The sequence below is a fragment of the Phyllostomus hastatus genome, unplaced genomic scaffold (genome assembly GCF_019186645.2).
Source record: "Phyllostomus hastatus isolate PE091 unplaced genomic scaffold, TTU_PhHast_1.1 phas_contig_17, whole genome shotgun sequence".
Taxonomy (NCBI): Eukaryota; Metazoa; Chordata; class Mammalia; order Chiroptera; family Phyllostomidae; genus Phyllostomus; species Phyllostomus hastatus.
Window position 1 is genome coordinate 7,640,548 of NW_025333664.1, and position 17,463 is coordinate 7,658,010.

A 17,463-nucleotide genomic window follows, 5' to 3' on the forward strand; every position below is an offset into this window, starting at 1 on the left:
GGGGTGTTGTTTCGAGGTTCAAGCTGAGACTCTGGCAGCCATCAGTTGCGTCCGTTTGCAACATTTTTGCACATCCTCACTCTTCAACGTCACACTCACGGTGGCCTCACCAGCGTCCCCTGTGTGGCCGAGCCCTGGGCTGTTCGACCTCTGCCTTGCCTTTGGCCAGTGGTGGCTGCACCCCGTGTTCTCACCTGTGAACCGGGCACAGGTGTGCTCTGAATCCAGCGCGACAGCCCACCTGTGCCCTCCTGTGGCTGCTCAGGTGACAGGTCCTAGTGCACCTGCAGGTCTGAGTTGGAGCAGGACTCGAACCCCTCCCCGGGGAGGGCCCAGTGGGCTGCAGACTGTGGACTCCACGGGGGCGCGGGGGGCAGCCTCGTCTCCAGAGCGGCCTCCCTGGGGCCGCCCAGGCCTCCTGTCTAAACGCACACTCCTCGTCCTGGGCTATTTTGCCATTTCCTCTCATGCTAAACCAAAGGGGTTATTTTGGAAGCTCCTATAAGCAAACGAAGCCCTGGCTGGCGTTTGAGCGGATGTGTGAGGGCCCTAAGTGAGGGGCTCGGGCAGAAAAGCCGCCCAGCCCTGGGAGCCCAGCCGTTAAATTTAGAAGCCTTACCTCCAAATGAGGTGAAATTGCAGGTTCCCTCGGCGGGTGGGTGGCTCTGGCCAGCAGTGAGCGGGACAGATTTAGTGGAGCCGGCTCCGGCTCCCTCCAGCCACACCTCGGGGGAGGAGGCCCGGGCAGTGCCCGGCGTCTGGGGAGCAGCTGGCCGTGTGCGAAGCCCCTCCGGCTGCCAGTCTCCCCTGCGCCCACCAGCTGCACCCCAGTGGCATCGCCAGTGAGTGCTGCCCGGGTTGCCAGGCTGGAGAGGGACAGCAAGGGACAGCGAGGGACACTCAGATAGAGGCTGTCCGGCCTGCCACCAAAGGTTTGGGACCTGCACGACTTCTGGGCCTCTCGCCTCTCTCTCCCAGGGCCCAACGAGGTCTCTGGCCTATCTCTTCCCAGGCCTTCCCACAGCCCAGCAGCTAAAGGGTTAATGCCAGCCACAGTGTGGGAGGAGGGAGGAAGGGGCTGCAGGTGAGTGAGTCCCCCAGGTGCCCAGCCTCTGTTCTCTGTGGTCACGGGGGCAGGGCAGGGGCTGCCCACTGAGGGCACCTGAGATTCCAGGGGTCCCAGCCCGGCCATCCCATCTCCAGCCCTCCGGCTGGACGAGACAGCAGCAGAGGCAAACTCCAGTCCACCAGGGTCCACAGGCCCGGGGGCTCCTACCCCCTGCAGCCTGCGGTGCGGGAGCCTTGATTTTTTCCAGGCCACCGTCAGTGCTGTGTTTCCAGCCTGGCAGGTCCCCTTCACACGCTGGGGCCCTCGCCTCTTCCTCAGCCCGGGTCTGGCTCACGGGAACCGGGGTGCGCATCCTCTGCTGGCTCCTGGGAAGGAAGTGGCCAGGCTGTGGGGTCCATTGAGCCCAAGGTCAAATCCCAGCTCGGGGGTTTCTTCCCTGGGTGACCTTGGATGAGTCATTTCCCCTCCTCTCTGAGCCTTGGATTCTTTATTTGCAAAATGAGGATAATAATAGTACTTGATTCCTAGAGTATGGGGACAGGGTGAAATGATGAAAAATGCCTGGGAATTAGATGATGTTTATTTTTTAAAAATGGTTTTGTTTGTTTATTTTTACAGAGAGAGGAAGGGAGGGAGAAAGAGAGGGAGAGAGAAACAGCAATGTGTGGTTGCCTCTCGGGTGCCCCACCGCCTCCCTCCGGGACCTGGCCCACAACCCAGGCATGTGCCCTGACTGGGAATCGAACCGGCGACCCTCTGGTTCACGGGCCAACACTGAGTCCACTGAGTCACACCAGCCAAGGCTAAATGAGGCGTTGAGCCCTTGGAACAGGCAGCAGGCAGAGTGCTGGCCACCCAGGCTCACCCGTCAGGGGCTGCTGCTTTGGTAGACAGCGTGCGAGCTCCTGTTAGCATCCGCTGCGGTGCTTCTGCTCTCAAAAGGCAGCGGCCGAGTCGTAGCAACAGGCTGTGTGCCTGCAGAGCCCAGAAGACGTGCTCTCCGCTTGTCTGCGGGGAACGTTTGTCTGTCCCTGGAGTCGGGCACGTTGCGGAAATTTGTTCAGAGAGAGAAAGGAAGTTGGGAGAGGGAGAGAGAGAGAAATGGTGATTTGTTGCTCCACTTATTGATGCTTTCACTGGTTGCTGCTTGTATGGGCCCTGCCTGGGGATCGAACCCGCAACCCTGGGGTATCAGCATGACGACGCCCCCACAAACCAAGCTGCCAGCCTGGGCGCCTAGCAGAAATGCCTTCTTTTTAAATCCCCGCCGTTGTTCGTCCCCTTTCTGCACCCAGAGCTGCACAGCCAGGCGAAGTGGGGGAGGCGGCCCCTGCCTCCCATCACTGTCCTTTGTTCCCATAAAGGTGTGTTTCGAATCTTCCCTTGCCCCGGGCTGGGTCCAGAGCCCAGGTCCCCACTGCTGACCTTGGGGGGTGGAGGGGAGGGAGGGCCAGGCCGTCTGAGCAGGTTCGCCCAGAGCAGGAGCCCACCGTGGCGCGGTGGAGAGGACAGGCGGTCCTGATGCGGGTTTACTAATCAGTAGCGCTTGCTGATATTCTGGTGTCAGTATTGCTACCGCGGCTGCTCTCGTGCTGCCGAAACTGCTGCTATGGTAACAGTAGACTCTACAGCGCAGGTGGGGGCTGTGGGGACCTCCCTGTGGGGCTGGGGCACATCCCAGGGTCCGGGACACCTGACCGTGGACACGGATAAGGGCCGGCGTTTCGCACTCGGGCACTAGACCCGGCGCTGCCCCTTTCGAGCCGGGTCCCTGGGCCAACCCCGTCCCCTCGCTGAGCCCCAGTTTCCTCGTCTGTGGTTGAATTAGGAATGCAGCAGTGCCTTGGCCTGAGGGGTGGATTTAATAAGATAATTTACATAAGGCATTTAGCCAGGGCTGGCGAAATAATGAGCCCTCAGTAAACGACGTTTCCATCGCCAGACTGCCTCGGTGCCCCCATCCGTACCCAGTGCTGCTCTGCTGTCCGTGGTCTTACAGCGCGTGTCAGTCCCCGGAGCCGGGGCTGGGTGTGCCGCGGGTGCATGCTGCGCCGTGGGTGCTCAGCGCGCGTTCCCCAGCTTCCCCTGCCAGGGCTGGAAGTCACCCGCTGGCTGCTCCGTCTCGGCCCCTCACCTCCGGGACAGGGGTCTGGGTCAGAGCGACGGCGCAGAGACAACCAGCTCTGCCCGAGAATCTCCCGCACTGTGGGCTCTCAGCTCACTGGCCCCTCGGCCCTTTTACCTCTGTGACCGCTGCGGCCCAGAGCGTGTGGGTGGCACAGTCACAGCCGGGGCTGGAGCCTGGGTCTGGCTTTTCCGCTTTGTGATCCCTGTGGGGCGACGGACCTGTGGGGGCTGCACTGATCTGCGGGATTCAGAGTGAGGGCTCTGGAGCCCCTGGCAAGGACTGACACACGAAAGGCAGGACTGGCTGGGGTAGCTCAGTAGACTGAGCACCGGCCTGCAAACAAAAGGGTCACGGGTTCGATTCCCAGTCAAGGCACAAGCCTGGGCTGTGGGCCAGGTCCCCAGTAGAGGGCGCACGAGAGGCAACCACACATTGATATTTCTCTCCCTTTTTCTCCCTCCTTTCCTCTCTCTACAAAAAAAAAAAAAAAGGCAGGACTGGGCACTGGAGAGAGATGTGGCTTGAAAGACAAAATTATTAAAATCATTCCAGGCCGAGGCCCCACCTGGCAGAGGTGTGGAGACTGGACTCGGCTGGGGGTGGGGGGGAGGGGAGCGGAAGCAGGGGCCTCCCCCGCAGGAATGTGAGGGAGCCGGCCGGGCAGGGCTGTCCTGTAGGTTTGGCCTGGCCCCGCCCTGGCTGAGGAGGAGTCAGGTCTGAAACTGTAGCAGCAGAGATTTAGGTTAGATAGGGAGCAGAGCTTTCCGATGGTCCCTGCTGGAAGGCAGCGGCGACGGTCCCGAGGGATGTCCTGGCGTCCTTCCAGTCCAGGGACGGTTTGGGAAAAAGAGAAGGCAGCCTGGGCTGGCCTCGCTGCAGCCTGGGTCAGAGATGAGGTGGTGGCGGGGCAGGGGCCTCGGGAAGCCCCGGAGGCTGGCCTCGTGGGAACGGGGCCTTGTTACCCCCCACTCGGAACCCTCCCGTGGCTCCCGGACACCCTGGCCCAGCTGCAAGGCCGAAGTCCTCCCTGGGGCTCCCAGGGCCATCACGACCTGCGTTGTGTGGGCCTCTCCCGCCTCTCCTGGAGCTGCCCCCCGAGCCCCTGAAATCACACCGTGTCATTTGCACCTCCAGGCCTTGACCATGCTGTTCCCTCTGCTCAGGCACCCTCCCTCCCCTCCCCTCCCCTGCCCCTTCTCTCCGCCTCAGCCTTTCCTCCTTGGCTCCTGGCTGCCTCCTCCGTGGCTGGGTCAAGGACCCCCGGGTTCCCCCTCCCGTCCCTGTCGGCTCCCTACTGCACTTGTCCGCTGGCTCATTGGCCTCTTTGCAGGACTGGGGGCCCTGGAGGGCAAGACCTCTGCCTGTCTTGCTCTGTGGGCTGTCTCCAGCACCGTGTCTGGCACACAGTAGGTGCTCAGCGAAGACTGGTGGAGGGGGTGAGGGTTACTGGCAGAGAGGAGCAGCAGAGGGGAGGGGAGAGGAGCTGGGTTCAGGAGGCGCCGTCCACCCCCCGCATGAGGATGCAGCAGTGCTTGGGCATCGGGAGCCTGAGCACAGAGTGCGGAGACCTGGGTTCGAATCTCGCTCCTGCGGCTCCTCCCAAGCAGGTTCCCTAACCTCAGTGAGGCTCAGTTTTTTCCCTCTGTGAGCTGGGGACAGCACCAGCTGTCCCCCGTCTGTTGTGAGGACCCTGGAGGCCATGGCGGAGGGCGGCCAGCCCTCAGTCCGCTCTCACCAGGTGGCGGGGCAAGGCTGACTCTCCCGTCCTCTCCCTGCAGGTGACAGCCATGTCTGTGAGGGTGCGGTTCCTGTCCTCCGGGGACACGGGGGCCGTGGGTGTCGTGGGCCGGAGCGCCTCCTTCGCCGGCTTCAGCAGCGCCCAGAGCCGCAGGATCGCGTAAGTTCTGCCGCCGCGGTGGGCGGGGGGCTCGTTCCAGGGCCGGGCAGGCACGGCAGGGTCATCGTCTTCCCGCTGCCCGTGAGGCTGAGGCTCACGCTCGCGCCGGGCCCACCGCCCAGGACAGAGTGTGCGGCATGTGGTGCGTGGTGAGCGCGAGCGTGTGCGTGAGAGAGAGCGAGCGTCTTGGCGGTGGGAGAAACCTCTCGGGCCCACTTGGCAGAGCGGAAAACTGAGGCCCGGGGAGGCAGAGCTGTCCCCCCAGCCACACGGCCCGGCCTGACCGATTCGGAGTCGGAACTTGGCTCTGGGGGCGGGGCTGGGCTGGAATGTTCTTCCTGCTCGGGAAGATGGAAAATGGGGCCGCCTCTCCCGCCTCTGTGGCCTGGGGCGAGTGACCTCACCTCTGAGTCTCAGTTTCCTCATGTGCGAGACGAGACGAGGATCCCAAGTGTCCCTCCCTCTCACGGGGTCGTCGTGAGGGCAGCAGGAGGTGGCACCTGGCCGGCGGCCAGCACAGGCTGGCTCACCGCAGGTGCGCATGGGCAGTTGCGAAGGAGGAGGAGCAGCTTCTGGGCAGACAGAGACCGGCCTGGGGTCAGTGCCGACCCTCGGGCGTGAGTTCATGGCCGCACCGCCAGGTGTCTCCTCCATCTGAAGGGACGGGGTGTGGGTCTGCTTTGGGGGCCACTGCCCCACAGCCCAAGCCCACCTGCACCCCAGCCCCAGGGATCCGTGTTGCACCATGTGGACCTCTCCCCGCTCCCGGCCTTGGCACGGGCGTGCCCCCCCGCCCTGGAACGCTCCTCCACTCTTCCCCCCGCCAGTTCCCAGGTAGTCTGCTTCACCGCCCCGTCCTGGGGGGCCCCCGGGCCCCGGACCAGGCCCTCACCCTCCCACTGCACGTTCCCTCGGTTTAACAGGAGCTCATTAGGCCCCACAATGCCCGGGCTGACGCTGAGGTCCTCCCCGATCACTCACCATGTCCCTGGGCTGCCCATCTCCAAGGTGTGCCTGGAAGTGCGTCCCGGGGCTGAAATCCGGGGGAAGCCCCAGTTCATCTCACAAACATGTGCGGAGTGCCCACTCTGGCCAGCCCTGGGCCCAGGCTCCCGGGAGGGGCCCAGGCCCCGCCCTCCTCCAGGGCAGCGAACAGCAAGCCGACCGCCCCCCAGAGGGACGCAGCTGCGGCCAGTGCAGGGAGGAACTGCAGCAGGCAGGCAGGAGGGCTGCATGGAGGAGGCCCCTGACCCCAGCCTGCGAGGGGAGGAAGTGTGGGTGCCACCACGAGGAGGCGCACAGTAGGCCTCCCTAAACTCGGCTGAGAGGCTAATGCAAACTGACCAGGGAAGGATGCTGTTTCCCGACTGAATGAACCCTGTCTGAGCTGCCTCTTCCTGGGCCTCTTCCGGGCCTCCCCTCCCATGGTCTGTAATCAGGGCTGCTAAGCTGTGACCCTCCCAAGCTTTGCGCCCTGGCATGGCGAGGGTCCCCTCCGGAGGCACCGTGGGGACTCTGTCCTGTGACCTGGCGGCAGGGAGGGCCCGCAGACTGGCACAGGGCCCCTCGAGGAGATTTAACCGTCTGCCGTCACTAGCTAGGGCTCCTTTAAGTGTGGAGCAGAGGACTCGGGGTTTTATTTCGCTCTGGGCCTCCCGAATTCTGCAGCCGGTCCTGCCTGCTCCTCCCCTCCTGTCAGGCCTTTCGGGGCCCCTGGGCTTCCCGCATCCGTGGGAAATGTCCCCTCAGGCCCCACGGGGAACTCGGGCCAGAGAGTGCCCCCAGGTGGGCTCCCAGCCTCTTGCTGACCCCTCCTAGATTCCTGGGGGAGGCCCTCTGGGAGGGAGAGAACACATGGGGTCCAACCCCAGACACCAGGGCTCATCGGTCAGTGGCAAGGAGGCAATGCCTGCCCCCTAGTCCAAGAGAGCGGCCCCGGGTGCCTGTGACTGTCCTGGGGCCTCCCCCTCCTGGGGGTCCGTCCCCCCGTGGGGGTTTCCGGAGGATGCTGGCCCTGACTGGTTGTGCGGCTCCTGCGTGGCCACGACCCGGCCTCAGCCTCTGCAGCCCCCTCGCCCCCGGTGAGGAAGGAGCTGCCCGCACCGACCGGGAAGAAGCACATCTGCTTATAATGTTCTGTGTCCGCCCAGCTGCCAGGGGTCTGCACCCTCGGCTCCAGGGCCGGGCGGCCTGGATCGGGTTGCAGGCCTCACCTCTGGCCCTATTTCCCAGGTAATTCAACCGGGCCGAAACTCAGCCCCATTGCCAAGCACCCAGTGGCCGGTGCGGGTCAGGCAAAATAACCTTCAACGCAGGGCGGGAGAGCTGGGCTCCGCTTAGATGGGCGGGTAGGTGGCCTCTTGGTCCCCTGTCCCACCCCTGCTCTGGCACCTGAAACCCCTTTGACGCTGGACACGGCTTTTTATTCCCTAATCAAAGAATTCACTTGGGGAAGTCGCCTGGTGGGGGAACTTCACACTAAGGTGTGAATGGCTGCTCTAAGTAAGCCATATATAATAAGGCAGGGATACGAGGAGGCCAGGCCCTGACATTGTCCCATTCTGCCCTGACTGACAGGCCTGGATGCTCTTACCCCCTCCCTGCCATTCTTCAGCCAGGTGTCCCCCCTCCACTGGCTGTCAGGCGGGCACCCCCCTGAGCCAGGAGCCCCCCTGCAGTGTCCGGCTGGGGAGGGGGTGGAGCACTCAGTGGCAGCCCCTGGTTATCCGGCAGAGGAGGCTGGACAGAGAGCTCACAGTGGAGGCGCCCACACTGCCCTGTGCTTGTGGGGGGACACAGACTCCGGGGACCGCAGAGAGCACGTCGGGAGAAATGGGCTCGTGCCCGCAGGGCAGAGTTCGACCTCTGCGAGGGCCGAGGGCCTGCCTGCCACCAGCCCGCCCATCCAGTGCCGCTGGGCACGGAGGAAAGGTTAGCGGACGCTGCTGTCACACGGAGGGGCAGGCTGTAGTCCTGCGGCAGCCGGACCAGAGCCTCCGAGAGAGAGTCTCTCCCCACAGCACCAGGCAGGAGGACGGCCCCCGCGGCCTCCCGTGAGCGCCGGGTCAGCGGGTTGCATGCGCCCGTCTGGAATCTTGTCGGGCCTGCCAGGGGCTGTTGAATATTTACTGAGTCCTCCCGGAGCTGGTGGAGCACCCGCCCCCGGGGGCGCTCCCGGCACGGGCGGTTGTGACACGGCGGGGCCAGCCTGCAGCCTGATTTCAACATCCAGAGGAGGCTGCAGGCGCGTCGCCCTGCCCGGCTGGGCCAGCCCCCGGAGCGGCCGCCACACCTGCCCTGTCCACACTCAGACGCTCAGACGAGAGCGCTGGGCTCAGAGCTTCCCCAGGAGCGGCAGCTTCCAGGTGCGGCCGCAGCAGCAAGGTCTCCAGGTAGAGGGAAGGGGGGCCTGGCCGAGGGCGCACACCTGTAGGCGACGGTGGGCCCCCCGGGAGCCGGCAGGTGAGCGTGGCCCCCGCCTCACAGCTGCTCGCCCACCCCGCCGGCTGCCTGCCTGCCCACCTGCCGGGACCCACGCCTTTCCTGCCCATCTCTGCCGGCCCGCGATGGCAACTTTGTGGAGGGTCTGTTCCAAGAGGTGGGTGAGGTGGCCTCAGGGAGGGCAAGGGAGGAGGGTGAATGGCCTCTTCCTGGCCTTCAGAAACTGTCAGTTGTCGTGTAATGAATGAGCGGCAGCCAGGGCAGCACAGGGGTGAGCACTGGCCATGCGAGAGAGGCTTTGCACCAGCTGACCACGGGAGCCCTCCTGGCTCGCCCTGCTTACACCTCTCATCCTGCCTTTGCCCTTTTCCTCACTGCCACGCACTCTCCGGTGCATGATTTTTAAAGATGTATCTCAACTTCGACACACACAGTGTTCACCCTTTCCCCACACGCCGAAGCCCTTGACATTCACGACCTCATGGGCGTGAATCTCACGGCAAAGCTGCCCGTGGCTCCCATTGCGTAGATGAGAGAACGGAGGCACAGAGAGGTTCAACGACTCGCCCAGGGTCACACAGCTGGTAAGCGGGGGAGCTGGAGAGACATCCTGCCGCCTGGCCCTGGAGCCGATGCTGCGGCCACTTCCCACAGTCTCCCCCAGCTGGCCAGCCCCTCCCAGGGAGGGGTCTTGCCTATTTCGGTCACAGCTGTACCCTCATCCCCTGACATGGTGTCTGGGGCACAGTAGGTGCTTATTCAAATATTTGTTGAATGAATGATGATCTCATAACTCTGCGGGGCAAGCACTCTTGTCGTCCCCCTTTGACAGATGGGGAAACTGAGGCTCCAGTTACCTACCTGTGACCTCTGGGGCTGGGATTTGAACATGGGCAGCTGAGCAGGAGCTTGTGCCCTACATACCCAGTTGCCAGGCCGCTGAGGGGCCAGGGTGCGATTCCAGACTCTTCCTTGCTGCAGCGGCCTCTGAGACCAGCAGCCTCTGAGACCAGGGCCTTGCTGCAGCGGCCTCTAATGTGGCGGTGCAGCTGCCGAGGGGAGCCGTGGGTCGTGGGGCCTGCCGGCAGGGGTGGCCAGGACGACTCTTCTCTGTCGTGTCAGCGGCAGGTGCCTGAGTCTCTGCATGGAACGCGCAGCATCTGGCTGGGCTGGAGGTGTGGCTGGGCCACTTGTTGGGTCTCTGGGGACCCGGGCATGGCGGTGGCCCAGGGGCCCTTCTCTGAGGCCTGCCGAAGGAGCAGGAGCTGTGTCCCCCTTGCTCCCTCTGCCCTCACCTGGCTCTCCAGACCACAGCCTCTCTCCCCCACCCTGGGGGACTGTGAGCCCTTGAGGGTGGGGTTCTTCGCAGTGCCTCACTCTGGGAGAGCCGTGCTCTGTGAGCGTTTGAATGAATGAACTAGTCCTCGTCCCTGATTTCAGATCTTAAAAACACAGCAGACAGACTGCAGAGGCTCCCAGGGAGGCGCGGGGCTGGGTTTCTAGCAATAGGATGCCCCTGGGTGAAGCAGAAATGGTGACTCCCCTGAGACCGTGCTGCTCAGAGTGCAGTCCCCAGACCAGCAGCACGGCCAGCGCCTGGCAACACATTCAAATGCAAACTCTCGGGCCCCACCTTAGACTGATAAATTGGAAACTCGAGTGGGGTGGGGTGGGAGTGGGGGTGGTCAGCAGCCTGGCTGTAAGTCCTGCAGGTGACTCGGAGGACCCTGGGGATCCTGCACCTGCTCCCGGCCGCCTGGTTAAGGCCCCAGCTGAGGCCCTGCACACGTGTGGTCTGGGTCCCGGCTCTGCCACAGGGTCACTGGCCAGACTGGGTCCCCATGCCTCTCCCTTGGCCAGGGGAGCGGAGTATATTGACTAACCCAGGTCTGGAGCATGGGTTTGCCTCAGAATGCCTGTGTGTGCAGGTGTGTGCATGCGTGTGCATGCGTGTGCCTGTGTGTGAGTGGTGATCTGTCAGGCCACCTCCTTCCAAACCACAGGTACAAAGGTTGGGACTGGAGAGGCTCCCAGAGGGAAATCAAGGCACTGTTTTCCTCAGGAGGTGGATGGATGCTGGGCAGGCAAAGCCAATAGGTGCCCACCCCCATGGGTGCACCACAGGGCTATGACTTGGCCTCCCACGTGGCTTTGCCTGCATCGCCCAAGCACGCTGAACAGAGAGCACCGGCATTTGGGCTGCTCGACTGTGTTTCTCAGCGCAAGCCCATTTCTCACGTCAGGTTGTTAGTAGTAGCAGTGGTGGCACCCTTTCAATCCTAAAACCCAAGCCTTTGTTTTACAGAGGAGGAACCTGGGGCCCAGGGAGTCTTAGCAGCTTCCCCGAGACCGGGCAGCGCGGTGGCGACAGGGTGGGACTCAGCTCCGGCCGCCGTCCCCAGAGGGCCTGCCCCCGGGAACACTCTGTCTGCACCCCTGCTCTGACCGCCCCCCGCCTCTCCTCACAGAAAGTCCATCCAGAGGAACTCCGTGAGGCCCCGCACACCCGCGAAGCCCTCCAAGATGTACGGCACGCTGCGCAAGGGGTCTGTCTGTCCGGACTCCAAGGCGGAGCAAGTGAAGAAGGTCTTCGAAGCTCTGAAGCGAGGCCTCAAGTAAGGACGGGCCGCGCGGGGCCTTTCGCGAGTGGACTCCTTGGCCCCTCGCCTGCTTGCTCCTCCCGGCCGTCCCTGAGGGGCGTGGCCGGGTCTGGTCTGGAAGGGCCACAGAGGGAGCTCCTGGCCATTCATTGAGAGGGGAAGCCACTGGCCTGGGATCCTGCCCAGGAGGCATCCCTCGCTCTCCTCCCACAATGCACCTGGTGCTGGTGCAGAGAGGGGGCTGGGGGGTGAGCCCAGATGGGGACAGCTGTCTCCAAGGAGCTCACCTCCTGGGACAGCCCCTGGGGATTCCCGAAGGACCGCCTGTGTGAGGCTTGTGTGGAGTCAACAGCGTCCCCTTTTCCCTGGGGGTGGTGGGGGGGCAAACCTCCGAGTGAGCTGTGCTTCACGGACAGTGGTGCAAACGGGCCCAGAGAGGGTAAATCACCTTCCTGGGGTGACCCAGCAAATCTACGACGGAACCCTCCCCCCTGGCTCCCGAGTCCAAACCTCAGGTTTCTTGTCCGAGTCTCTCTGGCTGGAAACCACAACGTGAGATGTCCCGGGTCATGCCTTTCTCTGCGCTTCCCAGGATGCGTTTTCCAGGCCCCTCCCTGGGTCTCGGTCCCAGGCAGCCAGGCAGCAGGACAGCCGGCCCTTGACCATGAGGCAGGGCTACTCCTGCGGGCCTCCCCTGGGGCGGGGGGGGAGATACCGGTCTCCGGAGGCCACTGCCTGGTTTCAGGCCTGGGTCCAGCCTTGTCCCTGCCAGGTGACCCTGCGCTGGGTTATGTGCGGTCTTCGGGGGCCAGTGTGCCCACCTCTGAGACAGGGTCGAGGAGGGTAGAGCCTGTTTGTGGGCTGCATGGGGATGACGGAGATTTTCCCCATGTTTCACAGCGCTGGGCACACGGCCCACGGGGCATGGGATCTGGAGACCCAGCGGAGGGGGCCAGGCTTCCGGGTGGGTGGGAGGGTCTGCCCTCTGCCCTCTGCCCGCTGCCCGCTGAGAACCGCGGCTGCTGTCCGCGCGGAGGCTGTGGCTGCCGGCACTCCAGGAGGCTGGTCATCGGCCTGTTTCCTTTCCTCTTCTTGCCCCTTTTCCAACTCCTCTTCCTCGCTCTCCTCACAGGGAGTACCTGTACCTCCAGCAGGCCGAGCTGGATTACCTGTCAGGGCGCCACAAGGACACCCACAGGAATTCCAGGCTGGTGAGACCCCTCCCTACCCCTTCCTGCTGGGGCAGCCTTGGCCAGGGTTCAAAGACAGACCCTCCCCCACCCCCTTGCCTGCGTCATGGGGGCGAATCTCTGGGACTCAGAGACCTAAGGAATGGACTGGCTTTCTATTGGGGTGAATTTAACCTCGGGGGCTGGTGGGAAGCTCCCCAGCGCCCCCAACATGGTGCAGAGTTCACCCATCTGACCACCCACCTCCACTCTCTCTTTGGTTCAAGGGGCCACTGTGAGGCGGGTGGGTGGGCGGAGGTGCCCGTTTCGGGGGGGTCCCCAGTTTACAGGCCACGGCGAAAGACTTGGGGATTTTCCTCGTTCCTTACTTCTTACGTGGTGTTTAATCCCATAATCCCAGGCGTACAGTCTCGCATAAATCCGCACGTGAGCAAACACAGAATTTGGGGGTGGAGTCCAATCCATTGTTCCTTTCTGCTCCACACCCTCCTGCATCGTGTCTTCGCCTGTTTAACGCTAACACTTACCTTTCCATGTCTCTCTCTCGGCCACGTGATCACACAAACACTCGCACCAGGTGTGGAGAGGGCTCTGGGCTGTAGCCGTGCTGTGGAATCGGACCCACAGCCTGCACGCTCTTCCACATCTTGCCTCCCCGCCCCCCACCCCCAGCAGGGTCTCCAGCCTCGGGGAACCCCTCCCGACTCAGGGACGGTGACTCCAGCCCGCGGGGGCGAACCAGGGCCTCTTTGGGAAATACTGCCCTTTGTCCACACAGGCCGCACCCGTCACATACTGTCTGTGGCCAATTTCATGCCTCCATGGCGGAGGCCACCTGGCCTGCAAAACCTGAAATACTTACTATCTTGCGCTTTATACAAAGACTTTCCCACCCTGAAAATACACGTTTTTCTCTGGTGACACCCCTCTCCGCCCCGGCATGGACGGATCAGCTTGGCTTTGCCTGACCCCTTGGGCGGTGCAGCTGCCTCTCCCCACCCACCTCACTTCCGGTCACGGCTGAAGTCACCCCTCGCACAGCCAAATCGCGGTGGTCCCCGTTTTGCTGAGTGCTTGCTTGCTTCATCTTTTTAGTCTTCATGGCACCCTAGGGGGAGGTGCTGTGGTGCTCCCATTTCACGAGAGGAAACAGAGGCTCAGAGGGGTTGAGTAACTTACTTGGGACACACAGCGGGGAAAGGGAGGCCGGCCTGGAGCTGCCTTGCCCAAAGCACCTGTGTCTGACCTCTCTTCTTCCTCTGCCTGGACCCTGGGCCTCAGAGGATGGAGTGGCTGCTGGCGTTTTGTCCTCTGGGCTCAGGTGCCCCTGGGAAGTAGCCCCACGGATCTTGGGGGAGCATCCAGAGCCCTGACACCTCCCCTCTCCCCCCTTCCCTCCCCCACAGGCCTTCTATTACGACCTGGACAAGGTGAGTGAAACGCCCTTTCTCTGCACGTGGTGAGCAAGGTGGGCCGTGGCCGGGCCTGGCTGGATGAGAATAACGTCTTTGTTCCCCCCACGCCATCCTCTGGCCGTCCTGTGGGAGAAGTACCTGGGTCCCCCCCCCCAGTTTACACATGGGGAAACTGAGGGCCAGCGATGAGCCTTCCTCAAGGGTGGTGCGGGGCCGGCCTGGCTCTGAGTCCAGCTCTCTGTGTCGGGCCCGAAGGAGGGTGGCAAGAGCCGGCGGGTGGTCCGACTGCGTTTAAAAAACAGCTTCTCTTTTTCTGGGAGAAGCAAACGCGCTCCGTGGAAAGGCACATCCGGAAGATGGAGTTTCACATCAGCAAGGTCAGCCTGGTTCCTGCGTGTCTCAGGGTGGGGTCGGGGCAGCCTCTGTCCTTGCTGGGCCTCCGCTGGGTAGCAGGAGCCCGCAGGCCCCCTCTGAGCAGGGGGGAGGGCTCCCCGGGTGCTGAGTGGCTGGAGGAAGTCAAGGGAGCAGGAACTGTAGGGGCTGAGCTCAGAAAGACCTCACGCTCAGTCTTAGAGGGTTGAGACCAAGCATCCCATCCTAGAGATGTGAGAGTGGAAGCCCAGAGAGGGACAAGGATTGCCTGAGGTCACACAGCACGTCTTTTAAGGTCCGGAGTCTGCGAATCCTTCTGTGATCTTGCTTTACTCAGCCAGCGGCCCAGTGGGCGGGCAGGACATTCCGAACCCACCCGCCCCATTTACTGTTGACCAATCGGGCAGGGAGAGGGGTCGGGCTGCCCAGGAGTGGCGTGTCCAGTTCACTAGCTTTCACTGTGCACTGACTGAGTGCCAGCTGCTGGGGACATGAAGTGGGTGAGGCAGACGAGGTTCCTACCCCCATGGGCTCACATCCTATGGGCCGCCAACCCTGGCGGGCGGCGGGGGGTGGGGGGGGAGTGCAGGGTGCGACCACCAACGGGCTGGGTGGGGACGTGAGCACAGGGTCGGCCTCTCCCAGAGGGTGAGTGATGGCGCGTGGGTCTGGGCCCGGCCCCTGCTTTTGGCGTGGGCAGCTCCCACCGTCCTGTGCCCCCCGCAGGTGGACGAACTCTACGAGAGCTACTGCATCCAGTGCCGCCTGCGAGACGGCGCCTCCAACATGCAGCGCGCCTTCTCCAGGTGCCCCCCGAGCCGTGCCTCCCGCGAGAGCCTGCAGGAGCTGGGCCGCAGCCTGCAGGAGTGCTCGGAGGTGAGCCGCCCGCCGTGGGGGCTCCGGGAGTGGGGGGGGTGGCGGCAGACCCGGCCTTGGGGGCTCCGAGGAAGCTCTGCCCGCGTGCCTCCGTCTGGCAGGGCCAGAGGCTCAGCCTGGCGCGGCGCTGAGCCCTTCTGTGTGGGGCTTTGCAGGACATGTGGCTCCTGGAGGGGGCGCTGGAGGCCCACTTGGGCGAGTTCCACGTCAGGATGAAAGGTAACAGGGCTGAAGCGGGTGGACGGTGGCCGACGGGTGGACTGTTGGGCCTTCTGGGGGGCCCTGGGACTTCCGCGGAGGGCGGGGCATGGGCCAGAACTCGGGGGTCCTGGCCCCGCCCTGGGTTTCCACCCTGAGACATGTGACCTCGGGCAGGCCCCGCCTTCTCTCCGAGCTGGACGCCAGGGCCCAGGCCTGTCCACTGTGCATCACCATGGCTTATCTCTAAGTGTGGTTCCCAGACTTGGGGGGTGGGGTGGGGGTTCCCCAGTGAGGGCCCAACCACGCCGGGCTGGGGCAGAGGAAGACGGAGAGAGACCGGCCCACCTCTGTGTTCCAGGCTTGGTGGGCTACGCGCGCCTCTGTCCAGGAGACCAGTACGAGGTACGGCCAGCCTCCGGCATCAGGGGTCCCCGCCAGGCCTCTGGGGGTCTCCAGGTCCCAGCTGGCAGGAAGGGCCCCCATGCGGGTGGCGAGGGGGGGCATCCACCTGGGGCAGCTGACGCACCCCTTCCTGGGCCTTGCCCGCAGGTGCTCCTGCGCCTGGGCCGCCAGCGCTGGAGGCTGAAGGGGCGGATCGAGTCCGACGACAGCCAGACCTGGGATGAAGAGGAGAAGGCCTTCATCCCTGCGCTGCATGAGAACTTTGAGATCAAGGTGGGCGGGGCTTAGTGGTGGGGCCGGGACCTCCGGAGGCTCGGCTAGAAAACACCTGCAACTCCCCGCCCCCCAGGTGACCGAGCTGCGCGGCCTGAGCTCACTGGCTGTGGGCACAGTGACCTGCGACATCACCGACTTCTTCACGACCCGGCCGCAGGTCATCGTGGTGGACATCACAGAGCTGGGCACCATCAAGCTGCAGCTGGAGGTGCTGTGGAAGTGAGTCCGGTTGGCCTCCCTCCGCGCCCTGCTGCCCCACCCCAGGGCCAGCCCCGAATTCCCACCCGGTGGGGGGGTGCCCACCCAGAGTGACAGCATGATGGGTCTCGCTGGCTCCCCCTGGTGTCCACACCATGCCCTAGCACCCACTCGTGGGCATTTCTGCCCTCACCTCCCAGGAGGCAGGGCCTGCAGTCACTGAGCGGCAGGCCCTGGGGGTGGAGCTGGGCTCCAGACGCCTCTAGCCAGGCCAGTGTGCACCTGAGGGCCGGCAGGTTTCTGTGAGGCGGGGTGGGGGCGGCCCCCAGACCTACCCGCTCCGAGGGCAGGGTCGGTGAGGCCCTGGTCCCCCAGCCTTACCTGTGTCTGGGACTGACACAGGGTTCCTTCTAGGATGGTGCCCTTTACAGACGAGCCATCTGAGCCGGTGGTGACTCGGTTTACCCCAGGCAGGCAGCACTGTGTGTGTCTCCCGCCTGTCTGTTGAGCTTCTTGGAGGGACCTCTGCAGGGGGCATCTCTCACGTGTGGGGGGCCCATCACTGCCCCTTGCCCTCTGGCTAAGGGCCCTCAGGGTGGTGGGTGTCTGAGAGACGGTCCCAAGAAGGCTGAGAATGTGGACCTAGAGTGTCGGAGCTTCGCCTGCGACCCCGGGCAAGGCCCCGCCCCTCCCAGGCCTCCACCTCCTCTCCAGTGCCCCCGGGTCCTGGATGCGTCTGAAGGCCTCCCCAGGCCTCAGTGACACCCTGGCCCTCTGTTCTCGCCTCCAGTCCGCTTGATACTGAGAGCTTCTTGGTGTCCCCCAGCCCCACGGTCAAGTTCTCTGTGGGCAGCAGGAAGGGCTCCTTGTACAACTGGACACCCCCGAGCACCCCCAGCTTCCGGGAGCGGTACTACCTGGTGAGCGGGCCTCGCGGGGGCGCAGGTGCTGTGGACTCATGCTGGCGCTGGTGGGGGGCAGCTCCCCGGGGGCCAGTGTGTGGGGTGCGGCTGGGCAGCCTGGCTCCTCTCCATGAAGCAAGCTTTGGCTTCTGCCTCCTTTGTTTGGGGTTATCCTGGGTGTTTTTCTGTACTTTTTCTTCCTCGATGCTGGCTCCTCTACTCTGGGGGTGCTGCTAGGCTTGGCTGGTTCTCCTGGATGCCTAGAGTAAGGTCTGCTGGGTGGTTCTATCCCCGCTCCGCCCCAGTCATGGACTTGGCCTCTAGTTTTTTTTCTTTTCAACTTGAACGGAATATGTTTCTAGGAGGTAGTACTTTGACATAGTACACAGTAAAACACTTTTTTCCTGTGGCCTCTGGGGGCCTGGTCCCTTCCCTAGTGCTGTCGTCAACCTCTTCCCTGTCCTTCCAGAGACACTCGGTGCCACCTGGGAGCAAA

General features: G+C 63.7%; 1 protein-coding gene across 4 annotated transcripts in view; it reads left to right on the forward strand.

The window, feature by feature from the left end:
• The window catches only part of RIPOR3 (RIPOR family member 3), a 60,701-nt gene that overhangs the window by 32,115 nt on the left and 11,123 nt on the right, over window positions 1–17,463 (forward strand). For 2 of the 4 annotated variants that reach the window (XM_045833421.1, XM_045833423.1), the window contains exons 2-12: window positions 4,976–5,094; window positions 11,004–11,150; window positions 12,268–12,346; window positions 13,732–13,755; window positions 14,064–14,117; window positions 14,839–14,988; window positions 15,144–15,207; window positions 15,548–15,591; window positions 15,739–15,864; window positions 15,941–16,086; window positions 16,856–16,985. In XM_045833421.1, coding sequence (XP_045689377.1) covers window positions 4,976–5,094; window positions 11,004–11,150; window positions 12,268–12,346; window positions 13,732–13,755; window positions 14,064–14,117; window positions 14,839–14,988; window positions 15,144–15,207; window positions 15,548–15,591; window positions 15,739–15,864; window positions 15,941–16,086; window positions 16,856–16,985 — 1,083 coding nt within the window. Of the gene's footprint in view, window positions 1–4,975; window positions 5,095–8,375; window positions 8,693–11,003; window positions 11,151–12,267; window positions 12,347–13,731; window positions 13,756–14,063; window positions 14,118–14,838; window positions 14,989–15,143; window positions 15,208–15,547; window positions 15,592–15,738; window positions 15,865–15,940; window positions 16,087–16,855; window positions 16,986–17,463 lie in introns of those variants that run through there. The other 2 variants (XM_045833424.1, XM_045833425.1) reach the window with 2 other exon arrangements.